General features: G+C 33.4%; 2 protein-coding genes across 3 annotated transcripts; one reads left to right on the forward strand and one right to left on the reverse strand.

Moving 5' to 3' along the window:
• Positions 1 to 3,268: 3,268 nt before the first annotated feature.
• On the forward strand, positions 3,269 to 5,885 carry LOC111407931 (equilibrative nucleotide transporter 8-like). Its single transcript, XM_023037656.1, has 2 exons — positions 3,269 to 3,851; positions 5,061 to 5,885. Exons 1-2 carry the CDS (start codon positions 3,350 to 3,352, stop codon positions 5,759 to 5,761), a joined length of 1,203 nt encoding a protein of 400 aa, XP_022893424.1. The 5' UTR covers positions 3,269 to 3,349; the 3' UTR covers positions 5,762 to 5,885.
• A 4,481-nt stretch (positions 5,886 to 10,366) lies between these two features.
• On the reverse strand, positions 10,367 to 13,898 carry LOC111407932 (EIN3-binding F-box protein 1-like). Of its 2 annotated transcripts, XM_023037658.1 has the most exons (3): positions 13,628 to 13,898; positions 11,301 to 12,961; positions 10,367 to 11,204 (listed from the first exon to the last, which is right to left on the reverse strand). In XM_023037658.1, exons 1-3 carry the CDS (start codon positions 13,650 to 13,652, stop codon positions 11,025 to 11,027), a joined length of 1,866 nt encoding a protein of 621 aa, XP_022893426.1. In that variant the 5' UTR covers positions 13,653 to 13,898; the 3' UTR covers positions 10,367 to 11,024. The 2 variants fall into 2 exon arrangements, with proteins under 2 accessions (XP_022893426.1, XP_022893425.1); XM_023037657.1 differs by having other exon boundaries at positions 10,367 to 12,961; positions 13,628 to 13,897.
• Positions 13,899 to 19,010: the final 5,112 nt, after the last annotated feature.

Raw genomic sequence — 19,010 nt, forward strand, 5'->3', positions numbered from 1 at the left:
AGATCCAATATAGGACGCGTTTTGAGTTAAAATTGCATTTCCAAAAAACACGACTTTGTTAAATCTGGAACCTTCAGTTAAAAGGTGTTCAAATCATTGGGCCGGGTCACACATTACATTGCAGATTATCAACGGGCTCAAGAATTTCAGCAGCCCAATTCTTTGCAATTTATGTAGAGATATAATGATTTCAGAGTGTTTTCCACATAACTCGAGAGGAAGTATTGAAATTCAACTTTCAACATGGAATAGTCTAAAAGGAATTGAATTGGATTAGTTGTTGGAAATATGATGCTCTACCGTTCTAAATCTCTTGATTTAATCATTCAACCTTCAAAATTCTTCGGGTAAAACGAGGGTTAATTTTATTTTGGGTAATTGATAGGGTTAATCAATCCCCATACTCACCACGCTATATTTCTTGTTCACCTCATGCACTCGTGAAGTCACAAAACAATAACTCTAATCTGATTTATTTTTTGCACTATATTCAATTCCAATTTCAATCATCTGCCAAAATTCATTGAACATTCTAAAGGAATAAACTTAATAAAACTATCATCAACTGAAAAAATATGTTCTTATACTTTTTGTGATGTACAAAGATATAAGCACGAAACTAGTACATTTTGTGGTGAGGTACGAATACTGTGAATTGTGGGGCTTTTAGGATTACATAATTTCAATATATTCATCAGCTAAATATATTTTCATTCAACATTTACTAGGTACACCACTAAGTTGTACAATTTTTTTACTTTACAATTCAATGAAATAAATTTTTTTTAGAGAAAATCCGAGAGGTTATACATATTCTGCTTTGTTTCATCCTGTATTAATTTTGACCAAAAAAAAATAATAATAATAAACAAAAACTGAATACTCACATGTATAGTTCAAGGACAATATACTATGAAATTCCCTCTCTTTTACAATAGATAGAATTGGCTAGTATTTCCCTGCTAATTGAAGCACGCGGATATATTTCATTTTAAAAAGTCAATCTAGTTTGGTTGGTGGTTTTAAGCCACCAAAGTCAAGTCTTTATGGAGGAGATTTGGATTCTCGTACCCCTATTATACATGAACATAAATTACAAAATAGACGTACCTCCAAAAAAAAACTGAGGAAGCCAGGGAAGTTGGCAACACGTTAAAGAAAACCTATCTTTACACTACTGATCTGCTAACTTGTGATAGTACTGAAAGAGCCTTCCGCATATCCTTTGGTTTCTAAACTCATCCCACGATTCCCACCAACTTGACTAATGCTAATCCTCACTTGTCCATTTTACGTTGTACTTTGGCGCGCTCCCAAAACTTATTTTTAATAGTAAATTCTTTCAATAAAATAATTTTACACATAAATTTTTTTTTTTCACATTTTAATTACACATTCTTCCCAAAAGTATACCATTACAAAATTTATCTAAAAAATGGGCTCAAACATAGACTAAATTACAAATTAGTCAACTCAATTAAAAAAGTCAAAGGAGTTTATATTTTTCAATGCCAACTAGTTTCACTAGTTGCCAAATTATGACAACTTTTGATACATGAACTTTCATATCTTATCAAGGTATCCCTGACTTCTTACTTTCTTTTGATATTGAATTTGATTCTTCCTGAAATTGAGGAATACAAATAATAAAAGTGGGAGAAAGAGTGGGAGAAAAAGAGAAGGATCATGCAAACAAAGTTGCTCGTTGACATCCATGATTTGTCTTGTTTCAAAATCTTAAAGAGCCATGTGTGAGTATATTCAAATATTTAAATTAAAATATTACTTGAAGGAGAAATGATATAATAAGTATCAATATTTAATTTATGTTAAGCAATTGTGACATGACATATCAATTCATTGATGTATAATAAATCTAATTCAAATCTTGACATACTTATTTATCAATAAATTAATGTACCATGTTATGCTAAGCATGGTGTTTAGGAGATCATTTCTTTTACTTGAAGCTTTATTCTTAACAATGATAAACGATGTTTGGTGATTTTAAAGTAATTTAATATGTCAAGATGGAATGGTCAAGTTTTGATTTTGTTTTTCAATTTAAGGTTTAAAAGCTTATTCCCAGTTGAAGAAAACAATATGAGAAGTATGCAATTGAGATTTAGTGTACATAAATGGGTAGTACTTGTAGTCCATTCAAACATGGACATACTTGAATGTTCATAAACATAAGCCAAACATAGGCTTATGTAAGTTATAAGTAATGGTTTGTTTTCCTTATTGTCTATGTTTTTCATTCGAAGTTTAAAAAATTTAATGTTTAATTGAAGAGAACTATAATAGTCGTAAATTTGGAGGAGATCTTGATGGAATTGCCACGCGTGAAATTGAACACAATTTTAAATAGCCCCATTTTTTTCTTGAAAAATAAAATACATACACAATCCTTAGATTGAATAGTTAACCCAATCACTTGTTGAAAACACCCAACATTCAATTGTATTTTTAATGTAAAGCACATACATGAGAAAAGAAATACAATATTTCACTAAGATTTGAAATAGTAGTCTCGAATTCAAGTTGATTATATTTCACCTTTTTCACCGAAAAAGCCAGTCAAACCATTCCCAATTATGGTCCTTAAGAGTTGGATTATTCAGATACGTACAAAAAGAAAATTCAAATATTTGAAATCTTTCTCATTGAATAAAATCTCAATCTTAACAATACTCAACTTGGTGGTAATAATGTATATTAGAGTACGCATCCTTATAGAAATACCCTTGTTGCCAGGGGCGGATCTGGAGGGGATTATAGGGGCTATAAACCCTCTAGATTTTGGGGGGAAAAAGACTTTTTGCTTAGTTTTTTTTTATTAGAAGATACCCTATAAATTTTATTTTTGCCCCCCTAAGCCAAGTTGTCTGGGTCCGCCACTGTCTTCACGTCTCTTTAGTTCACAACTAGAATTATCTTGAGAAGGGTATTTGCTAGCTTTGACATCAATCATCTCAAAAAACTTGGTTTTTAAAGAAACTTTTAAAATGCTAAAAACCCGCAAATCAAGCACCCATAGAATTGAGCCCTGTTTGATTCCCATTTTTTTAAGAATGAGAATGAAAAATACAGTTACAGGATCCACGCAAGATATAAAAAGTGAGATATGGTGACTTGATATCATAGATAACGATCATATTTTTTATTTTTGAGGCCAAAGAATGGGAATCAATCGGGGGCTGAGTGTTGTTAAATGTGGACTTGAACATGGGAATCTTTCAACCTATGCTACCTAGCTAAAACCTAAAAAACCTCTTCATCAAGTTAAATCACAGTTTATAAATAGTGCTTAATTTAAGTCTCTTAGGAATGCGAAAAGTCGTTAGCAATGAACGGCCTAAAGAATTCAAGAAATCTCGCTTCTGAACCTAAAGACACATACAAAATTGCATATATACTCCATTTTTTCCTTGGAGCAGGAAATTTACTTCCATGGAATGCTCTAATCACTGCAATTGACTACTTTGGGTATCTTTATCCAAACAAGCATGTAGAGAAAGTATTCTCTGTAGCATACATGGCTTCTTCTTTGTGCATCCTAGGTGTGTTGTTGAGTTGGGATTGGTGCAGGAAAAGATTGAGCTTTAGATTGAGGATGAATTTGGGATTTTCTATGTTTGTTTTGTCTCTAATGTTGACTCCAATAATGCACTGGATTTGGCACGGAAATGGACTTAAGATGAAATCCAGCATGGGTTATAATCTGGTGGTTGCAACAGTTGTGATTTGTGGTTTGGCAGATGGTCTGATTGCAGGAAGCCTGATTGGAACTGCAGGAAAGCTGCCAAGACAATATATGCAGGCGATTTTCGCTGGAACTGCTTCGTCAGGTATGTCTTATAATAATGTCAATCGACTGAACAACACAATAAACAAAACTTTGACTTTATTTTATTTTTTAATACTTTCCGATTCACTTACCAAACATGCCATTTACATCCATTCACGTCAGCAGATGCATCTTAATGTAGATCTTTGTCAACTTGTTTAATATTCGACATTAATAAAGCATACCGCGTACAGTTATGTGGTTTTAAACAAGTATGTTATGTTAAACTAGATAAAATTAGACAGATTTCAACAAAAATATGAACAAATTTTTCGCATCTCTCTTCTTTGATCGTGACAGTTTTTTCTAATCTAGCATATTTGGCAACGATTATAGGAAAGTGAACAAAATCCCAGATTTTTCCATTTTCAATCATGGATTCCTCTGTTCACGGAAAAAGGGCAAGAAAATTTCTCAATGGTCATTTTGAATGCTCAAGTTAGTTTAGCAAATATGAAATAATAAACGTAGAGAAATTTGACAAAATATATACACTAGAGAATCAACTTATTTCATACCCTAATTTGAGCCCTTTTGTCGATAAGTGCAACTCCAAAATCCACATATACGAAAAGTTGATGTGCCTTTATTAGAGTAGTTGCAATATAAATATGTAGCATAGTTGCAATTGAAGGCTCCTTCTTTATCGACTTTCAGCTGGAATGGACATATTTGCTTGAGTAATACTATTTAACATTAGTTGCATTACAACATAGTCTAGGTGACATTGGATGGAATTAAAGGATATGATTAATTAAATGAATCATTTATTCTCGACAATTAATTGAGTCTATCATTTAATGACACCTAGAATGGTGTTGTAACATAGAAAATTATTAAAGTGAGGGAGATATTTTTCAAGTATATCGTAACAGGCGGTTGGTCCTTTAGTGCCGCTATTGAGGGAGACTGAGATATTAGTTTGAGTTCTTTGTCTTGACCTCGGGCACTCGGTCATCTTGTGACCTTGGATCTACATCTTGGTCAATACTATGACATCACAACCTCGATTCTAGTTTTTAGGGGAACATTCTAATCTCAAGGTCTTGGACATCATGTTCGCGCCTTGTAATTGGTCGTTTTTGTGTCTTTGTAGTATCATTAGGTACGTTAAACTAGACGAACATGGAGATGACAACATGCACACATCTCACATATCTAACTTCTTTAATATCATCTAAAGGCTATTTCCTAATTAATATATTTGCAGGTGTTCTTATTTCTATATTGAGGATCATAACAAAGGCATCACTTCCACAAACCCCACAAGGCCTCAAAACAAGTGCCAACTTATATTTCCTAGCAAGTACTATAATTTTGATGGGTTGCATAATTTGTTGTAACTTATTGTGCAAGTTACCCTTCATGCAACGGCACTACAATCTTGTTGAAGAAGACACCCAACAGCTACTCTCAAGCCCTAAATTCTGGGAAATTGCTCGAAGAATACGAGGGCCAGCTTTCGGAATTTTCATGATTTATACTGTTACATTGTCAATTTTTCCAGGATTTTTAGCAGAAAACATTGAGTCCAATCTTTTCAAAGATTGGTACCCTGTTATGTTGATTGCAGTGTACAATGTATCAGATTTTGTGGGCAAGTCATTGACTGGAATATATGTTTTGGAGAGTATTGGAAAAGCTACTTGGGGTTGTATCGGTAGGATTTTGTTCTATCCTATGTTTAGTGTTTGTTTCCGGGGGCCGGAGTGGCTGAGGACGGAGGCTCCGGTGGTGGTTCTGACACTAATGCTTGGCTTAAGCAATGGATATTTAACAAGTGTTGTTATGATTCTTGCTCCTAAGGCGGTGCCGCAGCCGGAGGCGGAAATAGCTGCCATTGTCATGGTTGTGTTCTTGGGTTTGGGACTTGTGGCTGGTTCACTCGTAGGATGGTTTTGGATTATTTGATTTGCAATTTCATTTTCGGATTTAAGTTGTTTTTACTTAGGTGGTTGGACATGTACTTTTAATTCTTAGCTATCTTTATTTGATTAATTTTAGATAATTGTTCAATGAGATGTTTGAATCCTTATTTTGTTTGATTATGCTCATATTGTGTTGAATAAAGATGAGCTACCGGAAAGACGAAAATGTTGATGGTGTCAAAATGAGTCGATCAATTCAAATTGGGTCGTCGACATCTAAGGCCAACTCAAGCCCAACATGGGTATCCAAGATTGGCTGCCTATCTAAATGTAGACCTTCGCAACAGGCATGTAGCCTTCTGTGTATTGTCCGATGGAGAGCCAACTCTCTAATTTCTTAAAGGGAACAATTCATTAACTCCTATATATAAAATTACATTTCAAAACTAACAAACTTATCAAATTATTTCAAAATTCAAGAATTAACTCCAATAAAAAAGATATATATAATATATAATTAATTGGAATTAATTATCCCCATCAAATTAATAATACCCACACCCCATGCCACCCACCCACTTACCTATAAAACAATTTCAAAAATAGAATTTTTTTTTCGAGATTACACCCCCAACCCCGAGAACTACCTCCACCCACCCCAACCTTTAAAAAATTTAAACTGTTTTTTTCGAGATTACACCCTATCCCCCCGAAATCACCACAAATTACGGCTGACTGTGTTATGTGTGACCAAATTTTTTTTTAACCGAACTTGTGTTATGTGTGATTAACTGTAATCAAATTTATTTTTAATGTGACAGTATATGACGATCTAATTGTGACGATATTTAACCAAGTCACTAATCGTGTTATTTGTGACTAATAGTGATCAAATTTGTATTCAAAGTGATCAATTCTGACCATATTTTTCTTCAATATGATTATTTGTATCGGGTCAATTTTAACTATGACGAGATATGACACAGTCACAATTAACACAGAAATGGTCACAACCAATCACATTAAGTAAACACATGATCATCATACCAAGTTGTTGCTACCAATACCACTCCCAACATCGTCAAAAATCGAATGCACACTACCTCATCATGACCACATCCACCACTAGCAACATAACTATCACCACACCACCAACATAACTACTACCAACAACAAAACAACCCATAATAAAAAAAAAAAAAATCACAATCGCTATTTGCAAAACATCAACAACCATCCTAAAAATATGGTTAAACAATAGATCTGATGAAAAAAAAACCCACCAACAAACTATGCACATCACAAACCATCCATAACAGATCAGATCACAAAAATCACCAACAAATATGTCATTAAATAGGCAGCATCATTGGCACCACCTCATAAGCAGCATTATCGACGCCTAATAAGCAACATCATCAGCACTGCCTCTACTGTGGGCAGCATCATCTACCAACAACAAAACAACCCATAATAAAAAAAAAAAATCACAATCGCTATTTGCAAAACATCAACAACCATCCTAAAAATATGGTTAAACAATAGATCTGATGAAAAAAAAAACCCACCAACAAACTATGCACATCACAAACCATTCATAACAGATCAGATCACAAAAATCACCAACAAATATGTCATTAAATAGGCAGCATCATTGGCACCACCTCATAAGCAGCATTATCGACGCCTAATAAGCAACATCATCAGCACTGCCTCTACTGTGGGCAGCATCATTGGTGCCTAATAAGCAGCATGATCAGTACTGCCTCTGCTGTGAGCAGCATCACCGGTGTCACCGTAGCAGCGGCGCAGCAATGCGCCTAGTTCGAATGATATGACAAGAGCAACGATGGCAATAGCATCATCGCCACCAATAAGCATCATCACAAGTACTGCATATGCTGCGTGAGGCATCTTCGAGACCACTGCTAAGGTTACACCTGGTTTAAACGCTGCGCAACGACATGTCGTTGACATAGCGAAGCTTTCGATTACACTGGAGATGGTGGGGTAAAGGTGGGTGGGAGAGTGAGCGGGTAAAGAAAGAGAAGATAGAGAGAAGGACTAGGGGAAGAATTTTGGATTTTGCTCCTCTACCAGACCAGGTAATGATCTGGTAAAGGAGCCTCTCTCATAGCAGTCGGTCCTCCATTGGGACCCATTATTAAAAAAATGCCAAAAAACACTCACTCCTACCCTCAAATGTGAGTGGAACTACTCTACTAGATCTGGTAGAGCAACACGGTCCGAATTTTGGGGTTCGAAATGAATTTGATTTTGGGATAAGTGGGATGGGCATGGGTGGGGTGAAGGGTGAATATGTAGATTATGTGTAATTAAGTTTTTATTAATTATAATTACTAAAACCTAATTATCACCTAATTTTGAAATGAAATTTTATCTCCTTATTATTATTATTTTTTAAATTAGTCTTTAAAATTGGGTTTTTAGGTAATTTGTCCTTCCTCTCAAATTAATGAGTTTTAGCCTGTTTTCTATAACACTTTCGAACAAGTAAAAACATTAATAATTGCCCTCAATTCGACCTGTTGACCAAAAGATTGGCCGAAGTTCATAACTCTTGGCCTTGGTTGGCTTGGGATCGTTGCTGCTTGTGTGCGTGGTGCATGACGGAAGGAGCAAAACTTGGACATTATGCGACTAAAGAATATATAATTGAAGTTTTCAGTATATTTGGCCACCAAGTCCATTTTACAAAGTTGTGGGAATAAATGCATTTTGTATTATTTGTTACACTGACCAACCTGTGGTGCAATTTTCATTGGATCAATATAAAATTGTAACACGAGCTGATATATCTATGGTCAATTAGAGTAAGTATGTAGTACTTTAAAGCTAGCACACTTCAATTTAAATTATTTCTTCAGCTTAACATAATTTTAGAAATTATTTTCTATGATAACTTAAATTTTGGAAAATGACTTTTTCTACTGAAAAAAAATTACTTCTTCCACAACTTTTAATCTTAAGGGTTGTGCTGTGTGTACACAATAGTGTACATTGTGTACACGCGACTTCCCCTCCATCACAGCCGCGTGTACATCACAAGGTGTACACACAGTATTTTCCTAATCTTAATTAGCAAAAATGCTCTTATAGGTGATATGATTAGATAATAGTTCAATGGTGCACTAGAAGTCAAAAACATATGTTTCTCTACTCTAGCTGAGTTGACAAATACGTATTTCTTGAATCCTAATAGCACAAGATAATGATTATTTGATTTTATTTTTTTTTTATTTTACACTCATTTTCAACCATACATTTAAAAAAAAAAATCAATTTCAAGGTTTTTTGTATTTTTTTTTCTTTTAACCACATATTTTCCCCAAAATAAAGCAGCTTTTCATATAATCACTCCAAGCTCTTAGTAATAGTAAAACTTAGATTAAGAAACCCTTTTTGGAAAAATAAAAAATAAAAAAATGGGCCGATTTGGTTCATGTTTCAATTTTCAGTTTTAAGAGTATGTCCTAAAATTGTTAAAAATGTGTTTAGCGTGTCATTTTAAAAAATTATTTCTCAAAACAGAAAACTAGAAAACAATTTTGATTTCAATATTTTATTTCATAAAATTTGATTATTAAATGAAATAGAACAATTTAATGTGTATATATATATGTGTGTGTGTGTGTGTGTGTGTGTGTGTGTGTGTGTATACACATACATTCATTCATAAGGTAATGGAACTTTTTAATAATGTTATAAGCAAACAAGAAGATCATATAGATCCAAAACTCAATTTATTAAAAAGTTCAATTACCTCATGATTGAAAGGTTCAGGAAGTTTTCTAATAAACTTTTTTGTTAATTCATTCCATTTGTTCTTAGGACAAATGTAAAAATATTTTGAAAATTCACATATACACAAAATTTTTCTTCTGATTGATCTTGAAGATCAATAGCTTTTAAAACTGCTCCTCAATGTTCTTGAGATACATCTGTTTCAATTATCATTAAAGCCAGAGAAGAATCTTACAAGAAAAATTCTTCCTACAAAAGTTAAAAATGATAATAAATTGAGTTCAAAATATGGTTAATAAAAATAAAAGCTAACGAAGTGGTTGTTTTTAATTTTTACTTTTCTAAAAATGTTATAATTTTATTTGTTCAGAATTTTTATTTTTTAGTTTTTAGAATTTTAGATTTTATATTTTCAACATTTTTGTAATTTTCACTTTTTCAGAATTTATCAATTTTTTTTAATTTTATATTTTTATTTTAAAAAAAAATTATTTAAACACTTATTTTCAATTTTTTTGAGTATTTTCATAATTTTCATTGAAAACACTCAAAATGTCAAAAAATGCATTTTGAATTTTATGTTATAAGTTTATCTTCTTCTTTTTTTTCGAAAATGCATTTTTAAAAATACCAAATTAAAAACGTTTTTAGTGTTTTGCAAAACTGAAAACAGCTTTGAGACGGTAAACCAACCAAAGCTTATTTATTTATACATAATATCCAATATTTCTGTCAAAGAAAATAGAGAAGCTGATTTTTCTTCATTGCTGCAATAAAATGGAGAAAGAGATGAAATAACTGGTTTATGAATTTATATCTCATCAATCAAACATCATATGGTTTCATATTCAAAGGAAAAAACAAAATACACTAAAATTGCTGGTTAAACAACATCAAGTTTCATTACTAAACACAAAACAAAAGTTCCATGATAACATTTTATTTGCAGTAGTTGCATTAAGTACAACCCGTAAGAGCAGGGAACCTAGAAAACAGGACCAAAGGATCCCATCAAAAAACCAGGACTAGGCAGTAAAAAAACAACCTTAAGAGGCTGCCATGGCCAAATCCATGTCTCAGACACCCAAACTCCTGAATCATCCAAAGCATCTACTGACTATGACCAGAAATACCCTATTTTACAGAGGACAGAGATGAAACTCGATTAGAGTTTCGAATTCTAAAGACACCATGCATTTCCCTAGCAGCCTCAATATATAGAGAAACTAGAGAAAGCTTTACTTAAGGTACAACAGACTATGCATTAAGACAGAAATTGAACAACCCGATTGATTATGTGCCATAGGAAGAAACATGTAAGCAAAACCCGGTAACTGTATTCTCAGGAAACCAAAGGCAGGGCAGTCTCCCGTATGAGAGACTAAAAAGTAACAATAGGCTTTCAAACACGAAGAAGCCTACAAAAAGGGTTGAATAATAACAATCCGCCAAGGTCTCCATGGAAAACAACTGCTTCTACTTGAGTTACCCAAACTTCCCATGGTATATGACTAAAACCCACTGAGAACTACATTTGCCGTTTATGAGAGAATGTCACATCTCCACAAGTTCTCAGTGAGTAGCTCAATCGTATGGCTGCCAATGGAATTGCAGTGCTGGAGATTTAAGCCAACCAGTGTCCTTCCCAGTTTCTTAAGAGCAGTAATGCTCTTGTTGGATATCATAGAGCAGCCTGATAAGGAGAGAATCTGCAGATTTGGCTGCACTCCACACGATAAAGCATCAACACCAGAATCAGTGATCGAACACTTCGAAAGATCAAGATCGTAAAGCAATGGGCAGTTATTTGCAAGTACCTCCAAACTTGCATCTGTAACCTTGTGGCAACCATCAAGATTTAGCAATTCAAGCGCTCCTCCATGCAACCTGGCTAGGGCAAATACCACTTCGTCGGTCAGATTCACGCAATGGCTAAGATTGACCTTAGTGAGTCCTGCCTCACAGCTTTCCAGAAGAGGGAGAAGACCAGTATCTGTTATCCCACATAGTCCACTGAGATCTAAGTGATGTAACTGTGGACAAAGCTTCCCAAGCATAGCCAAACTTGTACTACCGAATCCCAGGCAACTTCTGATGGCCAATGATCGCAGAGATTCGCTTGGAGAAAGCATTAGAGATTCTGGAGATAGATCCTTAATTCCCATGCACTTCACCAGGGTTAGAGATTTTAACTTAGAATTACAGTTTGAAATAGCATTGAGAATCCCTGTTTGGGTGATCCGGTTGCACTCCTCTAATTGCAAGCTCTCGAGAGAGCCCACAGCTTTGGCAAAAGCAACAAGCCCATTGTCAGACACAAAGAAACACTTTCGAATACACATTTGCTTCAAGTTCGGACAGCCCTTTCCGATTGCTTCGAGGCTCAAATCTGTTACCCCCCGACATGAAGTGATTGCCAAAGATGCCAGTGTTTGGAGACCTCGTGCGTTACCCATCACCCAAAAGCCCTTTTGGCTCACATTTTGAAGTCCGCTCAAGACAAGACTTGTAATAGACTTCCCATAGTGCCCTATTACAGCAAGAGAGCAATCCGAGATATTAAGAGTTTGAAGTTTCACCTTCATCAAAGAGGAAGCCGATGACAAGAGGCTGGCAACGCCCTGATCCCTAACAAGTGGGCAATCTTTAATTGTAATGGATTGCAGCTTAGGGCAACATTTTCCGACCGCTTGTAGACTCTCATTGCCAATGTTCAGACAAGATTCAACTGTTAATGCAGTCAAATTTGGACAGCTTTTTGCTATTGCAACTATACTCTTGTTCGAAATTGAAGGACATTGGCAAAGGTCAAGCTTCTCTAATGAATGACATTCCCTTGCAATCTCAAATAGACCTTCATCACCAATAGAAGGGACGTTCCACAATGAAAGAAACCTGAGGGAAGGGCAACCACGGGCAATTGCTGACAAACCGAGGTCAGTAACACCCCGATCAGAATTACTTCCTCGGATCGAAAGTTTTCCAAGTCCACCACGCCTGGAAGTACAAACTGCAATAGCAGCAAGCCTAACATCTGTTGCTTTCTTCCCTTCCACACACCTAGTTAGGTATCCATCACACTCCACTGCAAGATCCTCATCTTGAGAGATCGATTCTGTATTATTGGAGGCCAGATCCACATTCATACCATCTGATTGTCCCTGAGGCACCTTGCTCCGGTAAAACTCAGAACTGCGGACACCACTCAAGATTGTTAGCCAGCGCTTGGAAACACAAGCAGATGCGCTTCTCTCTCGGCCTCCTGGCAAGTGTCTAAAGATCTCAAATAGGCATTCATCTGGGAGCCTGTCAATGGATGGTCTTTTATCTTCAAATACGCTCCCTTCGACAACCAATGGGCCACTGATTCGTGCACGCTTTCTAGCAGGGCAGTATATATCCACATGGGAACCAATAGATAACAAGATGCCCGAATCTCCGGAACAAAAAGGACCCCCACTATAGAAATTATCATCACCTAAAAAAGGCAAAGAAATGACATCAGGAAAATTTGTCTCGTTGATCTTCAATTTAGAAAAATGCTAAGAAACCCTTAATGAGATTTGAGTAAGGATCTAAATTCCCATTTCGTTTTATTCGATCGAAGAGGCTAAAACTATTTCATTGATGAAGGCTAAGAAATGATAAACGAAATTGGTAACAATAATAATAATAATCCAAATTCCCCAATTGCCACAATCTATTTTCTTTGATGAGCATATATTCATTAAAAACTTTCTATCCAGTTTTCACCTCTAATCAGCTTCATAAATTTAAGAATCTATGATCATCAAAATAGAAAATAATTGATTTTAAAATAACTTGAATACATATATACATAACCCTAACAACTAATTTAAGCCCACAAGGAAAAAATAATAATTTTCCAAAACTTACATTTGCATATTCAAATCTAGACAATCTAAGCATCAGAAGACTACATCAATCACAAAATTCCATCAGAAATGCAGGAATTTATTCTAAGCACAAAATCAAATGTTTATTCACAAAAATACAATATATTTTACCATATCCAACATCCCAGAACAACCCATAGATAAAACAGAACCGGAAAATTCATAGCACGAATCAAGAAATTTACATCAAATAACGCATAAAGAAAAAGCTTCAGATAATTACTCACCGCTGTAATTAACAAGGGCAGGCATAGCTTTTTTTCACAAGAAAACCTCCAAAAGAGAGAAAAAAAGATCAAACTTTTCAACAAATACAACACAACCCAGATCAGATTATAGGACGAGATTTGCATTCCAAGGGAAAAATAGGCCAAGATTTCTTGAAGAAACCCCAACAATAGCTGAGGAAAAAAGGAGAAAGTGATGAAAATAATCGCTTTTTGGTTGTTTTACAATTCCATTTTGCAATGTAGTCCGAGTATTATATATCTCATTGTAAAATTCAATATGCATGTATATAATTTTTATTAATATTATATTTGCTGTGTTCAATGAATCCTTCCCTAAAGCTGGTTTGTTAGGTCACAGCTCATGTCTAGCCACTTGCGCTCAGTCTGGACATCCTTATTACTAGTTTTCGTCATTTTAGATTGTTTCAAATTTAACATAAAATATACTACATATTTATTCAAATATTATTTTTAAAGCACATTCACTCTATAATTTTTAAAATGTAATATTATAAGAAAAGAATAAGAAATATTTTAACTTATCTGTAAGTATCTCATAAAAAATATAGAAAAAAATAATTTTGTGAATATGACATCGACGATTTTCTTTTGGTGATTTTCAACATTATTACTCTCGGTAATTTGCAGATGAGGAATGATTAGACCGACTCGCTTTCATCATTTTCCTTTCGTAGTCCAAGGGAAACTTTTTATAGGAGGTGTTGCGCTTTCTCAACATATTTCTTTAGACAAAAACTCCATTTTTTCCTCTTTTTGGATGAATATGTCGAGTTCAATTATTTTCGGAAGTCCAAAAATGAGAAACATGTATAAGGCACAATGTGTCATAAATTTAGTACACAGCGAATAAAAAGGTGCTAAGCTCAACATGCACATATTTTCTTCCATGGTCAATGTATTGGAAATAGAGATGATAAGACGACCACTATGCAACTACATGCAATGTAATACTAGCTAAATGACGTGCTATGATGAGATCAGTGAACAATACGTGCAAGTAATGGACAATAACTTGTACCATTTTTTTTTTATTTTAATTTAATTTTTTTTTTTTTTTTTTTTTTTTTCAATCAAACTAAGCTTAACCATTTAACCAAATAATAATAATAATAATAATAAATAAAAATGTGAGAGAGAGAGAGTGAGTGATTTGATCACTTCATTTCCTTTATGAATCAACATCCATTCCTTTGCAAACTGCGGCCGAAGGCAGGCCGTTTATGACTATTTAGTCAAAGTGTAGGATCAAAACTTGTAAATTGTCTCAATGAATTGCATGGAAATTAGAAATATCGTATATAAGCAATATTTTTGGTCTAAATTAAGTGAATTTGGTTGGATATATATATTTGACTTATTAGGCAGCAGTTGAACGTAAAATTTGAACTTTCGTACGTACATCTCCTACTTTGTTATTGCAAAAATAATTAGTGTTCGTATATGTATATAAATATGTTACAATTTGTATGAAAATAATGTACGCAATCAAGATAATTGAGATATTGGTCAATTAAGATAATTTTTTTGGAATTCGATTATGAATCAACGAAATTTTGACTCTTAGAATACGAGCATTCTTAAAATCAACATATTTTTTAAATTTGTTTCCCGTTGACATCAATTTCGCTACATCACTAATTGAATAAAAATAAAAAATAAGTTGATTAGAAACAGGGGCAGATGTAGACATTTTTAGTTAGGGGTACACAATCAAACTCTATACAAATCGAATATTTTGTTCTTGATTTTTGAATAATTTATACTCCATCCGAGAAAATGCAGATTTATATTTAAAAAATATTTCTTAATTAATATTTTACTCATTATTTTCATCCATTTGATTTCAAACAATAGTTTTATTAAGATTTTGCTCATCACAAGAATATGCATATTTATGTTTAAAAAATTTATAATGTATTTAATAAAAACAATCAATTCAAATGATCGAAAGGGAGAAAAATAAAAATATAACCAATATTCAATCGATAAATAAAATTGGATATAATCAATTCAGACACATTCTATGTACACAAATAGGATAGGAGAAAATACAAATTTAGGTTCTAATTAATTAAAAATTTGATTGAAAAGTGAAAATTTATAGTAGATATGATAATTTGTAGAAAATTTATAGACAATTTTTTTTAATAGACGGGTTAAGGTTTTGATGAAAAAGGTGAGGGAGGGCATGAGATAAAGTGGGAGAAAAGAGGGAAAAAAATTCAAAATTTATTATGATTTTGCCCATATTTGGTGAAGGTTAAAATCGAGTTTTTAGTATATTTTGATAAAAGTTAAGGATTCCATGAAATATGTTATTAAATTAATTGCTAACTTCGATTAAAATTATAATTTAGATTTCAATCGATACCAAACATTTTAATAAAAAAAAAAAAAAAAAGTTGGGGGTTCGCCCATGATTAGAAATAAGGATCTAGTCAAGTTAGTCGATGAATCTTGAATGATAATATTATCATAATTTATCTGAAGATAAGTTTTACCGTGCATATTCAAATCATAACATTAACCAATAATTATTGCAATTTTGTTGGTAAATTCAGTATTTTTAATATTTTCTCGGAAGAAAATAAAAATCATGACTCAACTAGATAAATTCCATATAAATTATTGGCTGTCCGATGCTTCATTCAAGGTGTAACCTGTCAAATTGTGTCGAGTTGCACGTCCAAGGTCAATGTTATCTCTATAAATTCATATTGGACAAATAAATAATCTCTTTAAATTTTTTTAATCCTCATCTTTAATTTAGAGAGTTTCCCAACTCCCTATTTATTTAGTCCGTGCATATTAAGAGTGTGTGTTTTTAATATATAATTTCGAATAAACAAATTTCTACATTTTATAATTTAAACTTCTAAATGAGTCAATTAATCATTACGTCATATCAATCAAAATCTCATGTCTGCATTTATCTTAAAAAATTATATCGAAGACAACGGGATATGGGTGTTAGAAATGAACTTGATCAGCCCCCAGGGCACATCTCCAAGTGGTAAAAATGGATGGTGGAGAAATCCAACTTTGCTTGAGGTTGCTGCGTCAAGGGTTCGAATCCTGAAATATGGATTTGACTCTTGGGTAAGTGCAAGTGTACAAGCAGCCTTCCACCCTGTACCCTTGGAGGCATAACCTGCGATTTACCTCCCTCACGATACTCCAGGATAGGGGTGGTGGGGGACCCTTAAGATTAGGGTTTAACCTTTTAGAAATGAACTTGATCGATTTTATTGATCAAATAAAGGGTCAAACTGGTGGATTTTAATTAAAAAAGCATCAAGCCAAATTTAGTCGGTTTTTCATATGCAAATTCTTTTCTCGCTACTTTAATTTAGCTTCTTAATCTAGATTATAAGTTAATTACACTTGTTTTAAGTTAAAAAAGCAACGCCATTTTAAACCCTACTTTTCTCCTTCAACTAAGTGACTCAACTTACACATGATTGGTAAAAAACCTGTCTAGGCCGTCTCGTATGAATGATTGCTCTAATACCATCGTTACAAGTAGTAGAACTCTGCATGATACATTTTTTTAGAGAAGATGTTCATTTTATTGATAAACTTGCAAGTTAAGCTTTATTTGACTATTTGAAATTCGATTAGGATATTTGTATTGATACTTTTACGAATTGAGGTTTCATTTTAAAAGATCAACCTTATTAAGATGAATAATTCAAACTTTATATGTTGGTCTATAATTTTATCTTTATTCGATGTGAAATTTATCGCTTAACATGTCTCTAAAATATGGTGGTTCATTTGAGCAAATCAATCTTGAAATTTGTATTCATGCTATTTTTTTAGTCTTATTTGGATTAAATTGTTCGTTGAAGTTTAATGGGTTCTGATACCGTATTAAGAGGAGTAATCCAAATTCTCATATGTTAGCCTATATTTTCATCTTTATTCGATGTGGACATTGTTCCTTAACAGATACGACCTACCTTGAAAATGATTAAATACATTCATGCATACTTAAATTTGAAAGTTTAGCTTTCACCGAACAACATAAAATTCGACTGGTATTAATAAGACTTGCATACCTTGATAAGCACATATTTTTCTATGGTGATCTTCTTTCTTTGTTTCCATTACGTAAGAGGTTACAAACTAGGGAGATTACTGCAGGAATAGGTTCAATGGTTTTGGTCATTGTCAGAGGAGTTCGTGTGTCATTTCATAAGCATCACTATACAAAGTTAATGTGTTATGTACAATGTATACGCGTATTTATCAAAGTTGAGCCCCATACAGAATCCCATTCCAGACTAAATTCAATCAGCTGACATTCACATCCATTAATCATTATCTTGAAACACCTTTTATTTGACAATTATACTACAAGTACACTTATTTTTACATCATTTTTAACAGCCCTCACACATAACACAAGTGAACCCCACAAGTAAAATAATCGCGGGACCCACTCGTGTGAGTGGGCTGTCAAAGTGAGTGTACAACAGGTACTATACACTCAGCTTAATTCTTTATTTAAACTTTGAAATATCAAATATGCAAGTACAAATACAAATCTAATGGGGATGCAGTTGAATCTTATCACTCTTTTTGAGTACTAAAAGACTTAAATCCATGGTTCGGTCAATTATAGGGCGGGACTAAGTTACATTTTAATGTGAAGTAAAATTTAAACGAGCTTTAAAATGGTTCCAGTATAGTTGATTATGAGTAAAGATAAGTTTAGATTCGTTAATTAGCATACAATTATATCTTAATTGACGATGTCCCCAATTTGTAGAAATTAACAATTAAGTTTAGCCCTATATTTCATAGGACTCACAACTTTTCAATTACATATTTCCTTAACTTTATCAAAATTTACTAAAAATCTGATTTTAGTTTCCACCACACAAGGAGTATATAATCTTTAAATTCCCTTAAGCTCGAGAAGATATTCAAAAAATCTAAGACACCTATCTTATATGCTCATAACTATTTTCTGACACATCAATGTACACTGAAAGTATAATTATGTGTCACCTAAATTGGTGTAATAACAACAGTAGTAGTGCTAAATTAGATTAATATTTCTTAAATGTTCTTAACTTTTATATCTCATAAACCTATATTATAGACATATAGAAACATGAGACTCGAGAATGTCCATACACAAAAACATATATATTACAAAATTTAGTTTTCTTTAACATTTTGAATGTTATATAAATTGGAAAAGATTTAACGGTGAGCAATGGGGGACGCGGTCGGGATATTTCACATGATATTCGTGCCGATTTGCGAGAATTGAGTAGGAAAATTCCTTGAATAGCATCTGATGTGCATTGAATATAACTTAGCATGAGAATAATATAATACAATGCCG

This window comes from Olea europaea, chromosome 13, assembly GCF_002742605.1.
Source record: "Olea europaea var. sylvestris chromosome 13, O_europaea_v1, whole genome shotgun sequence".
Classification (NCBI taxonomy): Eukaryota; Viridiplantae; Streptophyta; class Magnoliopsida; order Lamiales; family Oleaceae; genus Olea; species Olea europaea.

Coding starts and splice junctions, on each gene's coding strand:
- LOC111407931 (XM_023037656.1), top strand. CDS start 3,350: ATGAACGGCCTAAAGAATTCAAGAAATCTCGCTTCTGAACCTAAAGAC. Junction 3,852..5,060: donor CGCTGGAACTGCTTCGTCAG/GTATGTCTTATA, acceptor ATATATTTGCAG/GTGTTCTTATTTCTATATTG.
- LOC111407932 (XM_023037657.1), bottom strand. CDS start 13,652: ATGCCTGCCCTTGTTAATTACAGCG. Junction 12,962..13,627: donor TGCCCTTGTTAATTACAGCG/GTGAGTAATTAT, acceptor TGCCTTTTTTAG/GTGATGATAATTTCTATAGT.